Raw genomic sequence first — 14272 nt, forward strand, 5'->3', positions numbered from 1 at the left:
GCTCCAACGTCTCCAGAACAATTCTTTACATTGTTGCATTGCAGGTAATACTGCCACAGAAGCATTTTCATTGGCCCATTGGATGAGTCATGGCAGGTTATTAACCAGGCATAGGCACTGTATGGATGATGCATTATTATTATTATTATTATTATTATTATTATTTAAGCAAAAGCCTATGACAGAGCAGTCGTTAACAGCAATACACACATTCAGTTTTCTTCGCCAACACCCTACTTGACTTTCTGGACAAAAAGGTTTTCAAAGCACTTCTTAAATTTTTTTAAAAAAAGCAGAAGTAAGAAAAAGCCTAGAAAACCAGTTTCGCCCGAAACTCTAGCAGGGCAGAATATGTTGAATGTACGTACACATGTATGCCATGCAAAAAGAAAAATTAAAGAAGAACCCATTAAAAACAGCCCACAAAGCACCAATATTTCTAAGTAAAATGCTGCAACCAATGGGAGGAAGGGTGTGCAATTCAAAACACCCCAGTTTTTAAATTGATTAAATAGAAGCCAATTAACTAAACAAGATAGACCAAGTTTCTTTTTTTAAAAAAAAAAAAGTAAGAAAAAAGTGAAAGGTAGTTAACAAAATACAAAATACCAGCTTTTTCTTTTTGGGTTTTTTTTTTTTTTTAAAGTGAACAGCAGGCCAGTTTCACAGGAGGCCAGTTTAAGAACATCCCTGAAACACCGAAGGCAAATTTGCAAAAGTGGAGGAGAGGTGGTGATCATGGCTAAAGTTTTTGTAGAATTTGGGGGGGGGGGCAAGAAGAGAAGAATTTTAACACGGCAAATTTAAACTAATGTGATGTTTATTTTTAAAGGCTTACAAAATGATACCATGTGTATCATTACAATAATTGGAACCCAAACTTGTTTCTCCCCCCGCAAAAAAAAGTAGATGATTATAACACAAAAAAATCAAGTTGATGTGAAAGAACAATTACTTTAAAAAAACAAAACACAAAAAACCAGGAGGTCCTAATATTCTGTAAAATGAGGGGAGGATGCAGCTGTACGTCGACAGCTTTCATATCCTCATTTGAATAATGTGGCCTGAATCTGTCAGTTTATTCATCCTCCTTATGCTCAGTGTACTCGGCATCAACAACAAATTAAGTTGTAAATAAGAGACAATCATCACTTTTGTTTTTAAGCAGCTACTGCATGGAGAATTTCAATGTAGTATTTCTTTTTTTCCCGCTTTTCTTTTTTGACGTAAAGAAAAATGGGTCTCTGCAGCGGGCACTAATCTAAGCGGAATAGGAGGAACCCGGCTGCAATGGAACAATCAAAGGAGCACTTTCAAAATGCTCTTGTATAGTAGGCTAATGCCACCAGTAGACATTTCACAGATGCAAAAAGCGTGCTGTCCAATGGTGCTTAAAAAAAATTACAAATTTACTGTGATTATTTTTTTTTAATGTCCACAGGGTAAAGGAGATAAACAGAACAGGGAGAGCATAAACACAGACCTTAAGAATGACTTAGCAGCAAAATAATAACAATAGCAAAAAATAATAATAATAATAACAACAGTTTGCCAAGATATATTATTAGCGAAATCAAATTTAAATTAATAAAAAAGCATTCAGGGGGTTAAAACATGCAACCAAAAGCAAGAGGGAATAAAAATAAATGAATAAAAGGATTTTTCCTACCTTTACATCTGAAAAGTACGTTTTCAGCATGTTGGAACTTGGGTAGCGGGTATAAAAGAACATGAGCTTGGCCTTTTTCAAGTGGTTTGGAGACAGACCTTCCTGCATGTAGGATGAAATTAGTTAAGGAAAAACGCTTTGCTTGGAAACTGATAAGACCTTTTGGGAGAAGAGTTGTACCTGGAACTGACCGACAAATTAACGTTCAAGTTGCAACACACCTCAGAAGGGTCAAAACTGGAATTGGAGAAAACCTACATGCTTTCTTGGGAACCATTCTTGTAGAACACGAGAGAACTTACTTCCATGAAAATCTTGAACTGGGCCTCATTTGTTTCTTAGGAGATGGCGGCGGAAATTTTGTGGGTGCAAGGTTGAACGCCAGGTGTGCGCTCACCTGTTGCTAAGGAAACAAACACACAATGCATATGTTTCCAAGAAGAAGATTCCCCTCTACCTTTTCGCAGTTACCTTTTGATGCATTCTTCTTCCCTCAGTACCACATCACTCACATCGAATTATGCTAAGAGTAAAAATAGAAATGTTTTTGCTGGGCATACACCATGTTTTCCAACATCTTTGGTGCTCTAGCTCCTCATGAATGGGGCAGGGGGTGGGAAAAGGTTTAGAGAACCCTTCTCCCAATTAGAAATAAATAAGAGCTTTCCTTAAAGGTGCACAGAAATGTGTTTGGGGGGCCAGCAAATATCAAGAAGTGGAAAACTGCCAATTGATCCATGGCTGCTTACCCTGCAAGGATACCTATTTATTCTTCAAACATCATTACCTTTCAGGCCTGTAAACAGAAATAACCAAAAGCATTCCCAAGGGAATGTGAAACTAACCATAACAATCTAGGCTTTCGGGACGGGTTTTTCCACCACCCCTCCTTCTCGGGGCTTCTTGGCACTCTTTTGTGTACTGTTTGCTAGGACAGTTTTGGTCACATCTGTGCGGCAGGCTGGCCCTGCCATTTCCTCTGCAAATTAATGGCTTTATAATTTATCAGAAATGAAGATGCACGTGACAAAATCAATGTGGCCCCCACAAGGTCAATTAAGAATGCTCCCAGTAGCTTCTTGGAGGGCTGTTTCCTTTAAAGACAATCACCACACACACATGCACACAAATGTCACTTATTAAATATAACATGCGTTATGGCAGAGAAAGGTCAAACAAGTTCAACGTGATCTAGAAACTGAAGCACCTTCTCCTAACAGCATAATGGGGAGACAAGACACATGAGGTTCAGTGATACAACACACATTATATACTGCTCTTGGAGGGTTTATGGTTTTTGGTTTTTTAAATAAGCCTCTTTTTAAATAGAGCCCTCGCATCTAACAGTAGATTTTAAAATTTTACTCCTGGGTGCGCAGGAGAATGGAGGAAGGTTTATTATTATTTAAAAGCACAAGATGTTGCAAAAAAAAAAAAAAAGCTTTGTTTTAATTCTAAAAGGATATATAGAAAATGTTGTGGTTTAAAGCTCTTAATTTTATGTGACACGCACTGCAACATGCTTGGCTGAACTAGAAATTTTTTTTTTTTTTAGCTTCAGATGCTTAATGATTACAAAGAAGATAATTTATGACTGACATACTTCTTGTGCCAAGAGAAGAGTTGAAAGAACCTACAGCTACCTCCATTAGACTGATAGAGAAGTCTAAAAGAGCATTGCGCTAGGAACCGCCATCTGTCAAAATGCATAAGTGAAATAATAGTAGCAAGCTGTCACCTATTGCTTAGCAATAAGAGTTTCAGACAAGTCAAAACTTCTCCGATAGAAATCTGTTTCATTATGCAATTGTCCTGAGGAAGCCTGCACACACATACACACACACACAAATATATCAACACTTAAAAAAAAACAACCTGTATTAAAGCCCTAAGTAATGGATAATTCTAAAGCGGTTAACCCAAGACACAATTTCTTGGGAACTTCTCCTAGGCAGGTCCCATTGAAACAAGTGACACATGAAAAAGCAGAGCTCTCATTCTATTTTAGAAGAGCATTGCTAGGAAAGGACCCCGATTATAATCATGCTTATTGCATTATTATTTTGTATTAGGTTTGTGTGCTGCACTTCTCCCAATGAGTTCACAATGGGGCATCAGTCCTCTCCCTATTTTATCCTCAACAACGAACACATAAGGTAGGTTAGGTAGAGAGATGATGAGTTACGCAAGGTCTGGTAGTGCACTTCATTCTGCCTTGGGAGGGTGTATTTGAACTCAGACACGCAACACAACACATGTTCACAAGACCACCTCCACTTCTCAGTACTTACAAGGCAGAAATATCCGTTTACACGTATGGCTTGATTATTTCAAACGTAAATTTTCAGAAGCCCCTTTCTTCTGTTCCCCTAAACCTTGCCTGTCGTTCACAAAACAGTCCTCATACACCGTTTCTATTTTGTTTCAAACAGATTAGATTATTGCTAAAAAGCATCCCTAATAGTGACTATTAAAAAAAGAGCCAGAGAAATGCTAAAAGGGCCAGTAGTGAGATGACCCCCTTGCTAAATCTGAGCTGACCAATTGGTTAATTTTCTTTTTAAGTGCTTGTGTTGAAAAGCAACTGTTCTTCCAAGAAAGCACTGGCTGTTTCCAGGATACTTACACACGCACAATGACTCATGATGGAATAGATTCAGTAAACATACAGCTGTACTGAACACGAGCTAAGCTCCATTCAAGGCCAGGAAAGAAAATGAGCACAAATAAATATTAAGGAGGTAAAAAGGGGAGGGGGAGGTAGAAGAGGGGGGGGGAGGAGGAGGAGGAGACGGCAAATAAAAACGCAAACAGGCTCTGCCCCAGCAGCTGATGTGGCTTGCCTCCGTACTCTTTGCCATAGCTTTGTGAAGACAGATGACATTCAGTTCTATGTGTAATGCAAAATAGACAATAACTGCTGAAACTTGAGCCAGCTGCCAGGTGTAAAAGAGAGAGAGAAGAGAGAGAGAAGAGAGAAGAGAGGGAGGGGGGCAAAAAGAAAAGAAAAGATGATAAATCCATAAATTAATGAAAGACATCTGCTCAGGAACATAAAAGATCAGAGAAACTGTGTACTGCAGCTGAACCTAAAACAGTGTTCAAACAACGTGAGAATACGAGTGTTATCTATTTACAAAGCACAACGCAGCCCTGCTTAACACAACAGCAGAAGAGGAGATGTAAGGAGCAGGAAGTGGAGAGAGGATAAAGGAAGAGACGCATTGTTGTATGCAGTTTTCCAGCTCATGTTTTCCTTGTAGGTATACAATATGGATTGTTGCTCTTGATTTGAGATACTTTTTTTGGGGGGGGGGGAGCAGAGGGGACTGGCATCTGGATTGTATCAGGTCTGGAAGCATTGTCAGAATTATTATATGAAGATGCCTTTATTTTTATCCCTTCCTCTTTGAAATCCTCTTATGGCCTCTTGTGTGGTTTTGTTTTGTTTTTTCGGTACCATAACCCAGCGTACCTGCCAAGTGAAAAGAATATATATCTTATGGGCAGATTGGTGCTTCCAACACACCTTTCCTGTTTTCAGTCATATATCCCCAGATTAATAGAAATTGTGCTGCATATATTTATTGGGTTTAATAACGCGACATCATATTGAACTCAAGCTACCCCCAGTTTAATCAAACAGCTGTGTGTGTGTGTGTGTGTGTGTGTGTGAGAGAGAGAGAGAGAGAGAGAGAGAGAGAGAGAGAGAAAAGACTTGAATTTGCTGCAAGTGTTTTTATTTTGGCCAGAGAAAATAACTCAAAATGCTGTCATTCACAAAGCATTGTTTGTCCATACTGCATCCTTGCACAGCTTGGACAAGAACTGTCTGTCTTACTTCAAAAAAAAGTCCCCCCCCCCCTCCTTGTGAATTTTATAGAAGACAACCCTTCTGAAGAGAAAAAGATTACAGCCTTCACCTGGGAAGATAATCTTCATGCATTACAAGAAGAAACAAAACCAAACCAAACCCACAATCTAATGTTGTGTTTCAATATTCTCTATGCAAATGGCCCGAGGCTGCACAAGGCTATTTTTCTTGAGATGCAAAGAGGGTGGCCTGACAAGGAAGATCAGGCAGCAAAACAATTGGCTGCCTGTTTCTTTTGCAATTTGAATAAAAACTTGAAAAAATATTTGATTAAACGTATTTAGTTTGCAAAGATATACAATACATTGGTGAACAAGGCAGGAACTGTGAATGCAGGTGCATCTTCTCATCTTGTTTAATGCAGCATACAAACATTAACTCTCTCCTTTCGCCCTCAAACAAGGAGGATAATGGTTAGACGCCTTTTACGGGAACAGCGAGATGTATTTGGGAACTAAAGCAAAAACAAAACAAAAATACCAGGAAGGGCTTACGCTACCAAAACCTGAACTTGGCTGTTATCTGCAAGGCTTGTGTTCTTATCCTGGATGGATTCTCCAAGGAAACAGATGTTGCTTTCTGTTCCAAAGGGAAGAAGAACGGCTGCTCTTAAGAAAGATTCTTTATATCGGAATATTCAGCCATGTGAAATAAAGAGGAACAAAAACAAAAACCTGGTCGAGAACAAACAGACCTTCACATGCCTCTCTCTCTCTCTCTCCCCCGTTTGGTTTTGCCTACGATGGATTCCAGATAACACAGACAAACAGGCAGCTGTGAGAAAATAAGAAGAGCAGCAAATTCTAGATATAGTGGTGGCCCCCAGTGGAAATACAATAGCTTTTGAAATATACTTGCAGCCAGCACCAACAGGGTGTGTGTGTGCAAGATGCTCTACTGAACAAGGGCTGTGGGCTGCTTCTGACATGTTTGTTTGATTGGCATACCTCTTACATACAGGCCCAATTAATGGTCTGGGTGGTGCCAATTCCTGTGATCATGGTGAAGTGGGAGTCCCATGTAAGCAGCTCCAACTGAATCCTCCACTGGGGACCACAGAAAGTAGAAACACTTTTCCAACCTCCCATTGGATATGCTAGCTGGGGCTGATGGGAATTGTAGTCCCTAATGCATGGAGGCCGTCAGGCTGACAGAGGGAGCAGCCACCAAGCAAGCCTACACTGTTGGTGACCTGCCATGATGAATATGGCCCATCCGCTGCATGTTGGGTCTACTAGGTGTCAATGCCCTGTTTTGGCAGACCCAGGCAGGCAGCAAAAAGAGGAAGGTATCCAGGCCCAGGTGAGCATTATGATGAAGGCCTGTTGTACAGCTTTGCAGTTTCATAGCCAAGTGCACAAAGTCTCCTGCATTTTGAGTAACATCTTTAGGACTGGAATAGCAGCAGGGTAGTCAAGGAATCTCTATGGCTGTCCATAGGACATATCTGAGGATATGAGCACATGGATGGGATGGGGTGGAGGAAACAGAATTTAATGTATGGCCAGAACTTATGCTTGGACAGCTTGCCTGCATGCAGACTCTGTTCAGAGATTAAAATCTGATATATCCCCAGATGTATCATGTGAATGGGACTTTTTCTGTGATGTCTTAAAAAAAAGATGCAATCAATGGAGAAAAGGATAAGCCCCAGTTAAAACCTGATTTCACAAATTAAATCCCTGAGCTGTAACAGTGACATGGGGAAGGGGGTCTGAAGATCTCAATTTCTCCAAAAGTTCCAAGCTATGAAAATGTGAGAAGGGCAAAGAACCTAGTCAAGATTGCCCAGAGCACAGTGGATAAGAGAAGCTACGAATCAGGAAGATCTCAGTTTGCATCTGCCTGTGATCTTGCTAGTTGGTTTAGGCAAGTCTCTGCCTCATCCCCCATTTTACGGGTTTGGGAACAATAATACTGGCTTAATTCACAGGGCTGCTGTGAGGACTGCAACTAGAAAATACACGTGAAGTGATCTGAATGCTTGGAAGCAGTATACAAACGTAGGAATAATAATAATAATAATAATAATAATAATAATAATAATAATAATGGAAAGGAGGAAATATTAAAACCAAACAAAAATCACATGCAACAGTAGCTCCAGAAATATGAAGAAAGCAATTAAGGGGCTACATATATCAGAGAAGGTGGGTTTTCCTCACACACTTCTCCATCCAGCCAGAGACATTATCACAGTTCAACACATCCCAGCCAGGCAAAAGCATTTAAGGAGATGTGGAAGAGCCTGGTAAGGGGTGTGGCCTGGTTGTGGGTGTGGCCTGGTTTTTGTTTTTGTTTTCAAAGGCCAAACAGAGATGACTGGAGGGCCACAGTTGGCCCAAGGGCCTGAACCTCCCACCTATTTTAGCTGTATTTTCACAGTTTTGATTTTGTTGCTTATTTTTGACACCTGCTTCATGGGCTCCTGCTATGTTTGCTTATGATCTACACTTTGCAATTTTACCACAGCCAGCCGAAAGAGGTTGGAACTGAATCCATCACTCGTTGTGTTCTGGGTTTCTTTTCCACTAAGCCCCTTTTCCACTCAGGTTCTGTTCTCTTCCTTCCCTACAATGGCTCTTTCCCTTTAGTATGGCTGATTCCCAGAACAGAATGACTCCCATGAATGGGTTCCTATTACTAGCAATGCAGGGAAACGTGTTGTGTGAACAGTGCATGGGCTATACACAGTTCACTCGACCACTAGGTCATTCTAAACATTCCTATTCCATCTCCACAATTAACACCAGAAACTGATTCAGTCTCCCATTCCAGTTCTCTTCATATCCCTTGAGGCTTAATGCAGAATAAGCCCAGCTCAATCTTCGTACCCCTCTACCCAAGGGTAACATTCAAAGACACTTAACTGCCATCCAAAGTTCAGCCTTAGCCAGTGAAAGCCGAAAGCTTCCACAGACCAAATCCTACAATGCTGAAGAAACATTAAGTGAGTGAGGCTTGTGAAAGAGTTTGTAGAGACAGGATCTCAATCCCTCCTATCAACTGCCTAGAACAAAACATTGTAAAAGCATTTTCTTCGTGACCATTAAAACTTTTGCTTAAACCAATTTGGAAGCAAAATACGTTTGGAATTTTTCTGGCTGAAGCAAATGATTCTGCAATAATAATTATATTAAAAAAACCTTGTGTATATTTAAGAAAAACATGTATAGACTTTCAGCAGATCCCACCGCCATCTTGGACAGTTGACAGTAACTGCTATGATTGCACAAGGGTGAAGACAGTTATCCATTTACAATAGCTTCCTTTCCAAGTAGGTGAAGCTAAGCCTACTTAGGTCAGCCGTATTCTGCAATGGACTATCTAATTTCAGATGATCAGTTTAGCCTTTATTTCAAGTCCTCTGTTGAAGACAGGGCAGATTTTATGTGGCCTTCAATAAAATGGCCCATTTCAGTTTATCTGAAGACATCCCTATATACCCTGAGGTACACATTTGATGGTAGGGACTGGACAATTTTCTGAAAAAACTAAATAGAACTAGAGTCACAATCCTAGCATAGTTCCTGGAAAGCAAATCCCAGTGAACTCGAAATATCTTCCTTCTAAGTGAACATGCATAGGATTGGTAGGCCAGTGACTGAAAGCCATTATGAAAATATAATCATCTTTCTTGGATTAAAATGGAAAGAGAGAAAACAGTGTCATTCCCCTCAACTAAATATTATTTAAGGCTTCAAAATTGTGGGGGATTCTTTTCTTTTCTTTTAAGGATGGAGGAAAAGAAGAAGACATGCCCTAAAAGATTAATCCAGCTGAAGTCTTATATCTAATTATACTCTCAAGCTTTGCCAAATGATTTGCTTTTTGTATGTTAGGACAAAAGATTTCTGTGTATGGCTGAGCAGAGGTTAACCATGCATACCCGGCAGCTGCACAAGAGCCGAGAACAGGACTCCGATCAGAAGGAAAGGGGGGCGGGGAAGGGCTTGATTTAGCTTAAATACAGCAGTACCTGTATCTTTATCTTCTTTTGTGCTTGCTTTGTTTACCCACTTGAGAAAATAAGTTAGGAGATCTACAAATGCATCACTTGTCCTTTGGGAGAGATGCAGCAAAGGCACTGTTAACATGCAGACTCACTAGGATTGCTTAAGAAAATAAGACGTTTGGATTTGATCTGAAATTATTTCCCCCCACCCCGCATCAGATTCTCAGAAGCCTTCTGGTTTTGAATATCACAAGTCAATTCCTTTCTGTTTCTTTCTTTGGCATCCAAATTTGAAAATTTCCCCAGGTTTTTTCCCCTCCCGAAACTGGGAAATATCATTTCAGCTTTAATGTGGAAGTTTTATTTGGAAAAGAAACTCCATCCCTTTCAGCGCAATCCTACACATTCCTGCTCAGAAGAAAGGTTTGTTGTGTTGGATGGGGCCTGCTCCCAGCTACATATGTATAGCGTGGAATGACATATCTATGCCTGCAGAACTCCAGCCAATAAAATAAACACATAAGCAACGTTATTTGTCTGCTAGTGAACACTGGAGCTTAGGACACAGTTTGAGAAGGAACATCCCTGTCAGTGCGGCTAGGATATTTTGATACAGGCATAGGAAATGAAGGGAACTGGAAAAACAACCCTTCCAGAACTATATTGTAAGGTGGTGGCTATTGTTTAATTATTTATTTATTGAATTTTTAAGATAAAATAATAGTAAGGTAACAGGACAATACAGTAGCAGGTCTTATGGAAAATTCCCTACCGGCTCATCACTGCCTTTGGTGATGACTTTTTAACTAGCGCAGGGGTTACTTAGATATCTATAGAACCACTCGCAAATAAAAGCTCCACACTGCTGGACAATTCAAACAGGCAGCTGACATGGGTACCAAAAGTTTGGGCTTATTCAGCAGGAAAACTTGCCTCCCTTTGACAGCTGTCGAATTCACGCGAGGGGAAACTTCTACCCATGAAAGTGATAAAAGCCACTTGCTGCCTTCTGAGTTTTGTCAGATTGGGCAAAGACAGCAATGAAGCTGCCTTGAACATCACAGCCAAGTAGATGCTCTGCTTCGTCATGGGCTAATAATGCGACTCCCTCCCCACCTGCCACCTGCATTTGTTCCCTTATGCAGATGTCAAATTTAGGCCCGAAATGCTATGCTTGGGAGTGCCTTCAAAATTGCTTTTTTTAAAGCTGCCTATGATCTGCCTCAGTTATCATGTGTACAGTTTGACAGGTCAGGAATTGAAGAATGGGAAGTGGGGCTACTTGCCCTCTCTCTCCCAAACTTGGGTCTTTTTTTATGGCTTCAGTTATAGTTATAACGAGGTTTCTCCCCCAATCTACATTACCAAGATGTTCACATCCAGAAATCTATCATTCTCTATCAGGATTAATGGATAAACATTAGAAGACAACCCATTTAAATCAGGCATGGGGAGCCCTTGAGACTCCAGATTCTCCTGAACTACAATTCCCATCATCCCTGACCGGGCATGCTGAGGCTGATGGGAGTTGTAGTTCAGTACCATCCGGAGGTTCCCCACACCTGAATTAAAATTATCTCCTAAAACTGTGCCAGTGAGGAACTGCGCAGATTTGATCCACAACGGAACAAGCATAGTTTACCTTTTCTCCACTTTGTGAGAAATTTAGGACAAGAGGGCCTTATGCACGTGTCATTTCCCTTGTCCCCGCCCATCCGTTAACCCCTTACCACCAAACGAAAGAAACCCCATCATGCAAAATGTTGGCTTTGCATCATAAAGGATATCGCACTCCCCGAGTAAGGTGAGATTTCGGAAATATCTTGTAGGTCACCACACTCGGACTTGATGAGAGATATAGAGAGGCTTTCAGCGGTGCTGGGAGGGTGTGCTGGTGAGCAAGGGTGGTGGTTCATGTGGTGCGATGACATCTTGGTCCTCAGACTTGTGGTCTCCCTTGTTAAATCTAAGGATTCTGGGGAAGCTCTGTCTTTCCCCGGAAAGGAGGCAGAAGGAGCGCCTAAGGGATTCTGAAATGGGTAGGCCATTAGGGGTAGCGGAAAGGGGTGGCGGAAAGAGGAGGAGGTGAAGCCTGCGGTAGCTGCCAGTGGAGATTGATGGAGAGCCGGGTGGTGGCTGCCGGGAGGAGGGGCAGAGGCCGACTGGTCCGATGAATTCTTGCGGACAACTAGGGGCAGTGCTTCCGTTTGGTCTGTGGAATTAGGCAGTGGCACATTGCCAAAGGTGTCTAGCGGGTTTGGAATGATGACATCACCAAAGCACTGGAGGCGCTGGTTGGCTGTGTGGAAGTTGTGGTTCTCCCCATTCACAGCAAATCTGGCCTGGGGGATCTGGAGAGGCGGGAAGACCTGAGGAAGTTGGCGGGCGGGCTTGGATGAGAAAACCTTGACCACAGTGTCCACCACCTGAGACATGGCAGTGTTCAGCTCCTGCTTGAGGGTCTCGGCCAGGTGCTTGCCTTCCGGGTGGAAAGAGTGTGGCCCGTGCTCTTTCTCTTTGGGGCCTTCCTTTCTGGGCTTGTTGTCCGCTATCTCTTGCTCCCTGATCAGGGCTCGGGCGCGGTCGATGAATTGCCCCGGGTCCAGCTCGCACATCTCATGATCTGACCTGCCCACCGAATCTCTGGCCCGGGCGTCCAGCATTTCCGAGCGCAGGCTGTCTTCGGACAGGTTGCCGGCGTCTTCGTCGTTTTCCGAATCTGTGCTGTCGTAGATTTGGTAGAACTTCTCCTGCAGCTGGCGCAGCTGTTTCTGCATGTCCTCCAGCTGCTGTTTCAGCTGTCTGCGCTCCTCTCGCTTCTGTTCTTTTCGAGCCGAAACCAGCTGCTGGAAGCTCTGCTGCTGCTGCTGAGGCAGCTTTTGCTTGCGTTTATTCTCCCGGTAACTTTCCCGGGGACTCACGGACTGCGGAGCCATCTCTCTTTCGTTTTCATTGCCCCGTAATGCCACACTGGGGGAATGGCTCATCCCCCGAATGATATTCTCAACCCGGGCACGCTTAGCTCTCAGGTGCTCGTCGCATAACCGATCCATATCAAACTGGCTCATGGTAGGCCTGCCAAAAGGGGAAAGACACTCTTGGGGGCTGTCTCTTGAAGAGTTGCTGCACACATCCTCCTGATGCACTTCTGAGCCTGTGCTGGAGAGACCACTGGCTTGAAAACTGGGCTCCGTGCCACCATTTTTGTTCATGTTATTTTTCAACAGCTGGGAAATTATGGTTGCTCCTGGAAAAGGCATCATGGCATCTTCATAGGAGTTCGCCCTCTTCAGCAGCTTGCGGAGCACATTTGACTTCTCCCCATCTGCATGCTGCACCACTGAATACTCAACATCCTGCTCTGAACCTTGGGGATTCATGGCACTAAAAAACGACGCTCTCGCCTTTGCAAAAAATGCAGATGCTGTCCCTACCGTCCTTTTCACTCCAATGTCAACTCTTCTTCTCTTGGTTTGCCTGCTTAAGAGGGCTGTGCTGTCATGGTCAGGCATCACTGGACTGTTATTGTGCCATCTTCAAAAGCTTGTCAGCTGGGCACAGCTCAAGAATCCTGGGACCCTGGCCAACAGAACAAAAGGACTGATGAATCATTTTCTTTAAATTTCTCCAAATTTCCTGACCTCAATCCTGAATCAAATGCAAAATGCATAGGCTCTGGGATTTATGGCACATTACAATTATTGCAATTTATTATGCACTCTGCTTGAAATGAAACATTTTAAATATTTCTGCTCCATTGGTTTAAGATGGATTAAGATTTTTTTAAAAGAGAGAGAGAGAAAGAGAGGGATGGGGGGGGGGGGAACTGCTTAAGCACCAGTAATATAGGATTCTCTTGCACAAATGCCTAAAATGATACTGTTTATCTTCAGAAGAAACAGTAGATTAGAAGAACACAGGCTCTGACAACCAATTGATTAAATTTAGGGTATTGAGATACATGTTACAAAAGAAGATGAAAGTAGGTCTTATTGTTAAACAAGACAACCATATCAAATTTGAACTAAAGAAAAATCAATTTCATTGCAAGAAGGTGAAAGCAGTTTTCAGGCTAAAGTAAAAACTGGAATTTATTTTTTTACGAGGATTTTGATGCATGTAAACAATGATTGGGTTGCACAAAATTTCAGAAATGGTTATAGGAACTACAATTTAGGGGAGAAATACATTTTGCTTTTAATGCTCATTTAAAAAAAAAAAATAGATCTATTACTAATTGTGATGGGACGATGAGCTGCTTGTGTGTAAAATCCTAGTCCCTCAGAGTTTGGTCAAGTTTGCAAACCTCTGTCTGTAACGGAGCCCCTTAAACATGGCTCCGTCAGTCGCTGGCAGATTCCGACAGTGGTTGCTTTCGGAATCGCTTCCAACATAAAAGCTCCTTAACGGAAACACGTCTTCTGGACTCTCTGCGTGACAGTTTCCGGCGAGGAGTGGGTGTCCCTACAGGAGGTCCTGAAACCTCCCCACTGTTTTCGCTGGAAGTGTCTCTGAGCCATCCCTCCAGCTCCCTTTCCCTCAGCTCAGCTCCTCTCCCCCTACTGGTTCCCTCTTCAGCTGCTGAGTCTCTCCCAACCTGTGTGAGCCCTTTCACTTCCCTTCCTTCCGATGGCAGTTCCCTGACATCCACCTCCCCTCCAGGGCCCCCTTCATCCCCTCTCGCCCCCTCCTCTACGGGCGGTGAGGAGGCAAAACCCCGGAATGAACTTCCTTCATCTTCCGATGTCCCGAACACTTCTCTCCACCTGTTGCG

The 14272-nt window shown here is 42.5% G+C and overlaps 1 protein-coding gene across 1 annotated transcript in view; it reads right to left on the reverse strand.

Moving 5' to 3' along the window:
* PROX1 (prospero homeobox 1) overlaps nt 1-14272 on the reverse strand; it is a 318666-nt gene that overhangs the window by 56543 nt on the left and 247851 nt on the right. The window contains exons 3-4 of the mRNA XM_081000513.1: nt 11284-13077; nt 1670-1775 (exon numbers count right to left, since the gene is read on the reverse strand). Of these exons, the coding sequence (XP_080856639.1) occupies nt 1670-1775; nt 11284-13010 (1833 nt within the window). The 5' untranslated portion in view covers nt 13011-13077. The remainder of the gene's footprint in view (nt 1-1669; nt 1776-11283; nt 13078-14272) is intronic.

The sequence above is a fragment of the Podarcis pityusensis genome (genome assembly GCF_964106645.2).
Source record: "Podarcis pityusensis genome assembly, chromosome: 3".
In the NCBI taxonomy this organism is placed as follows: domain Eukaryota; kingdom Metazoa; phylum Chordata; class Lepidosauria; order Squamata; family Lacertidae; genus Podarcis; species Podarcis pityusensis.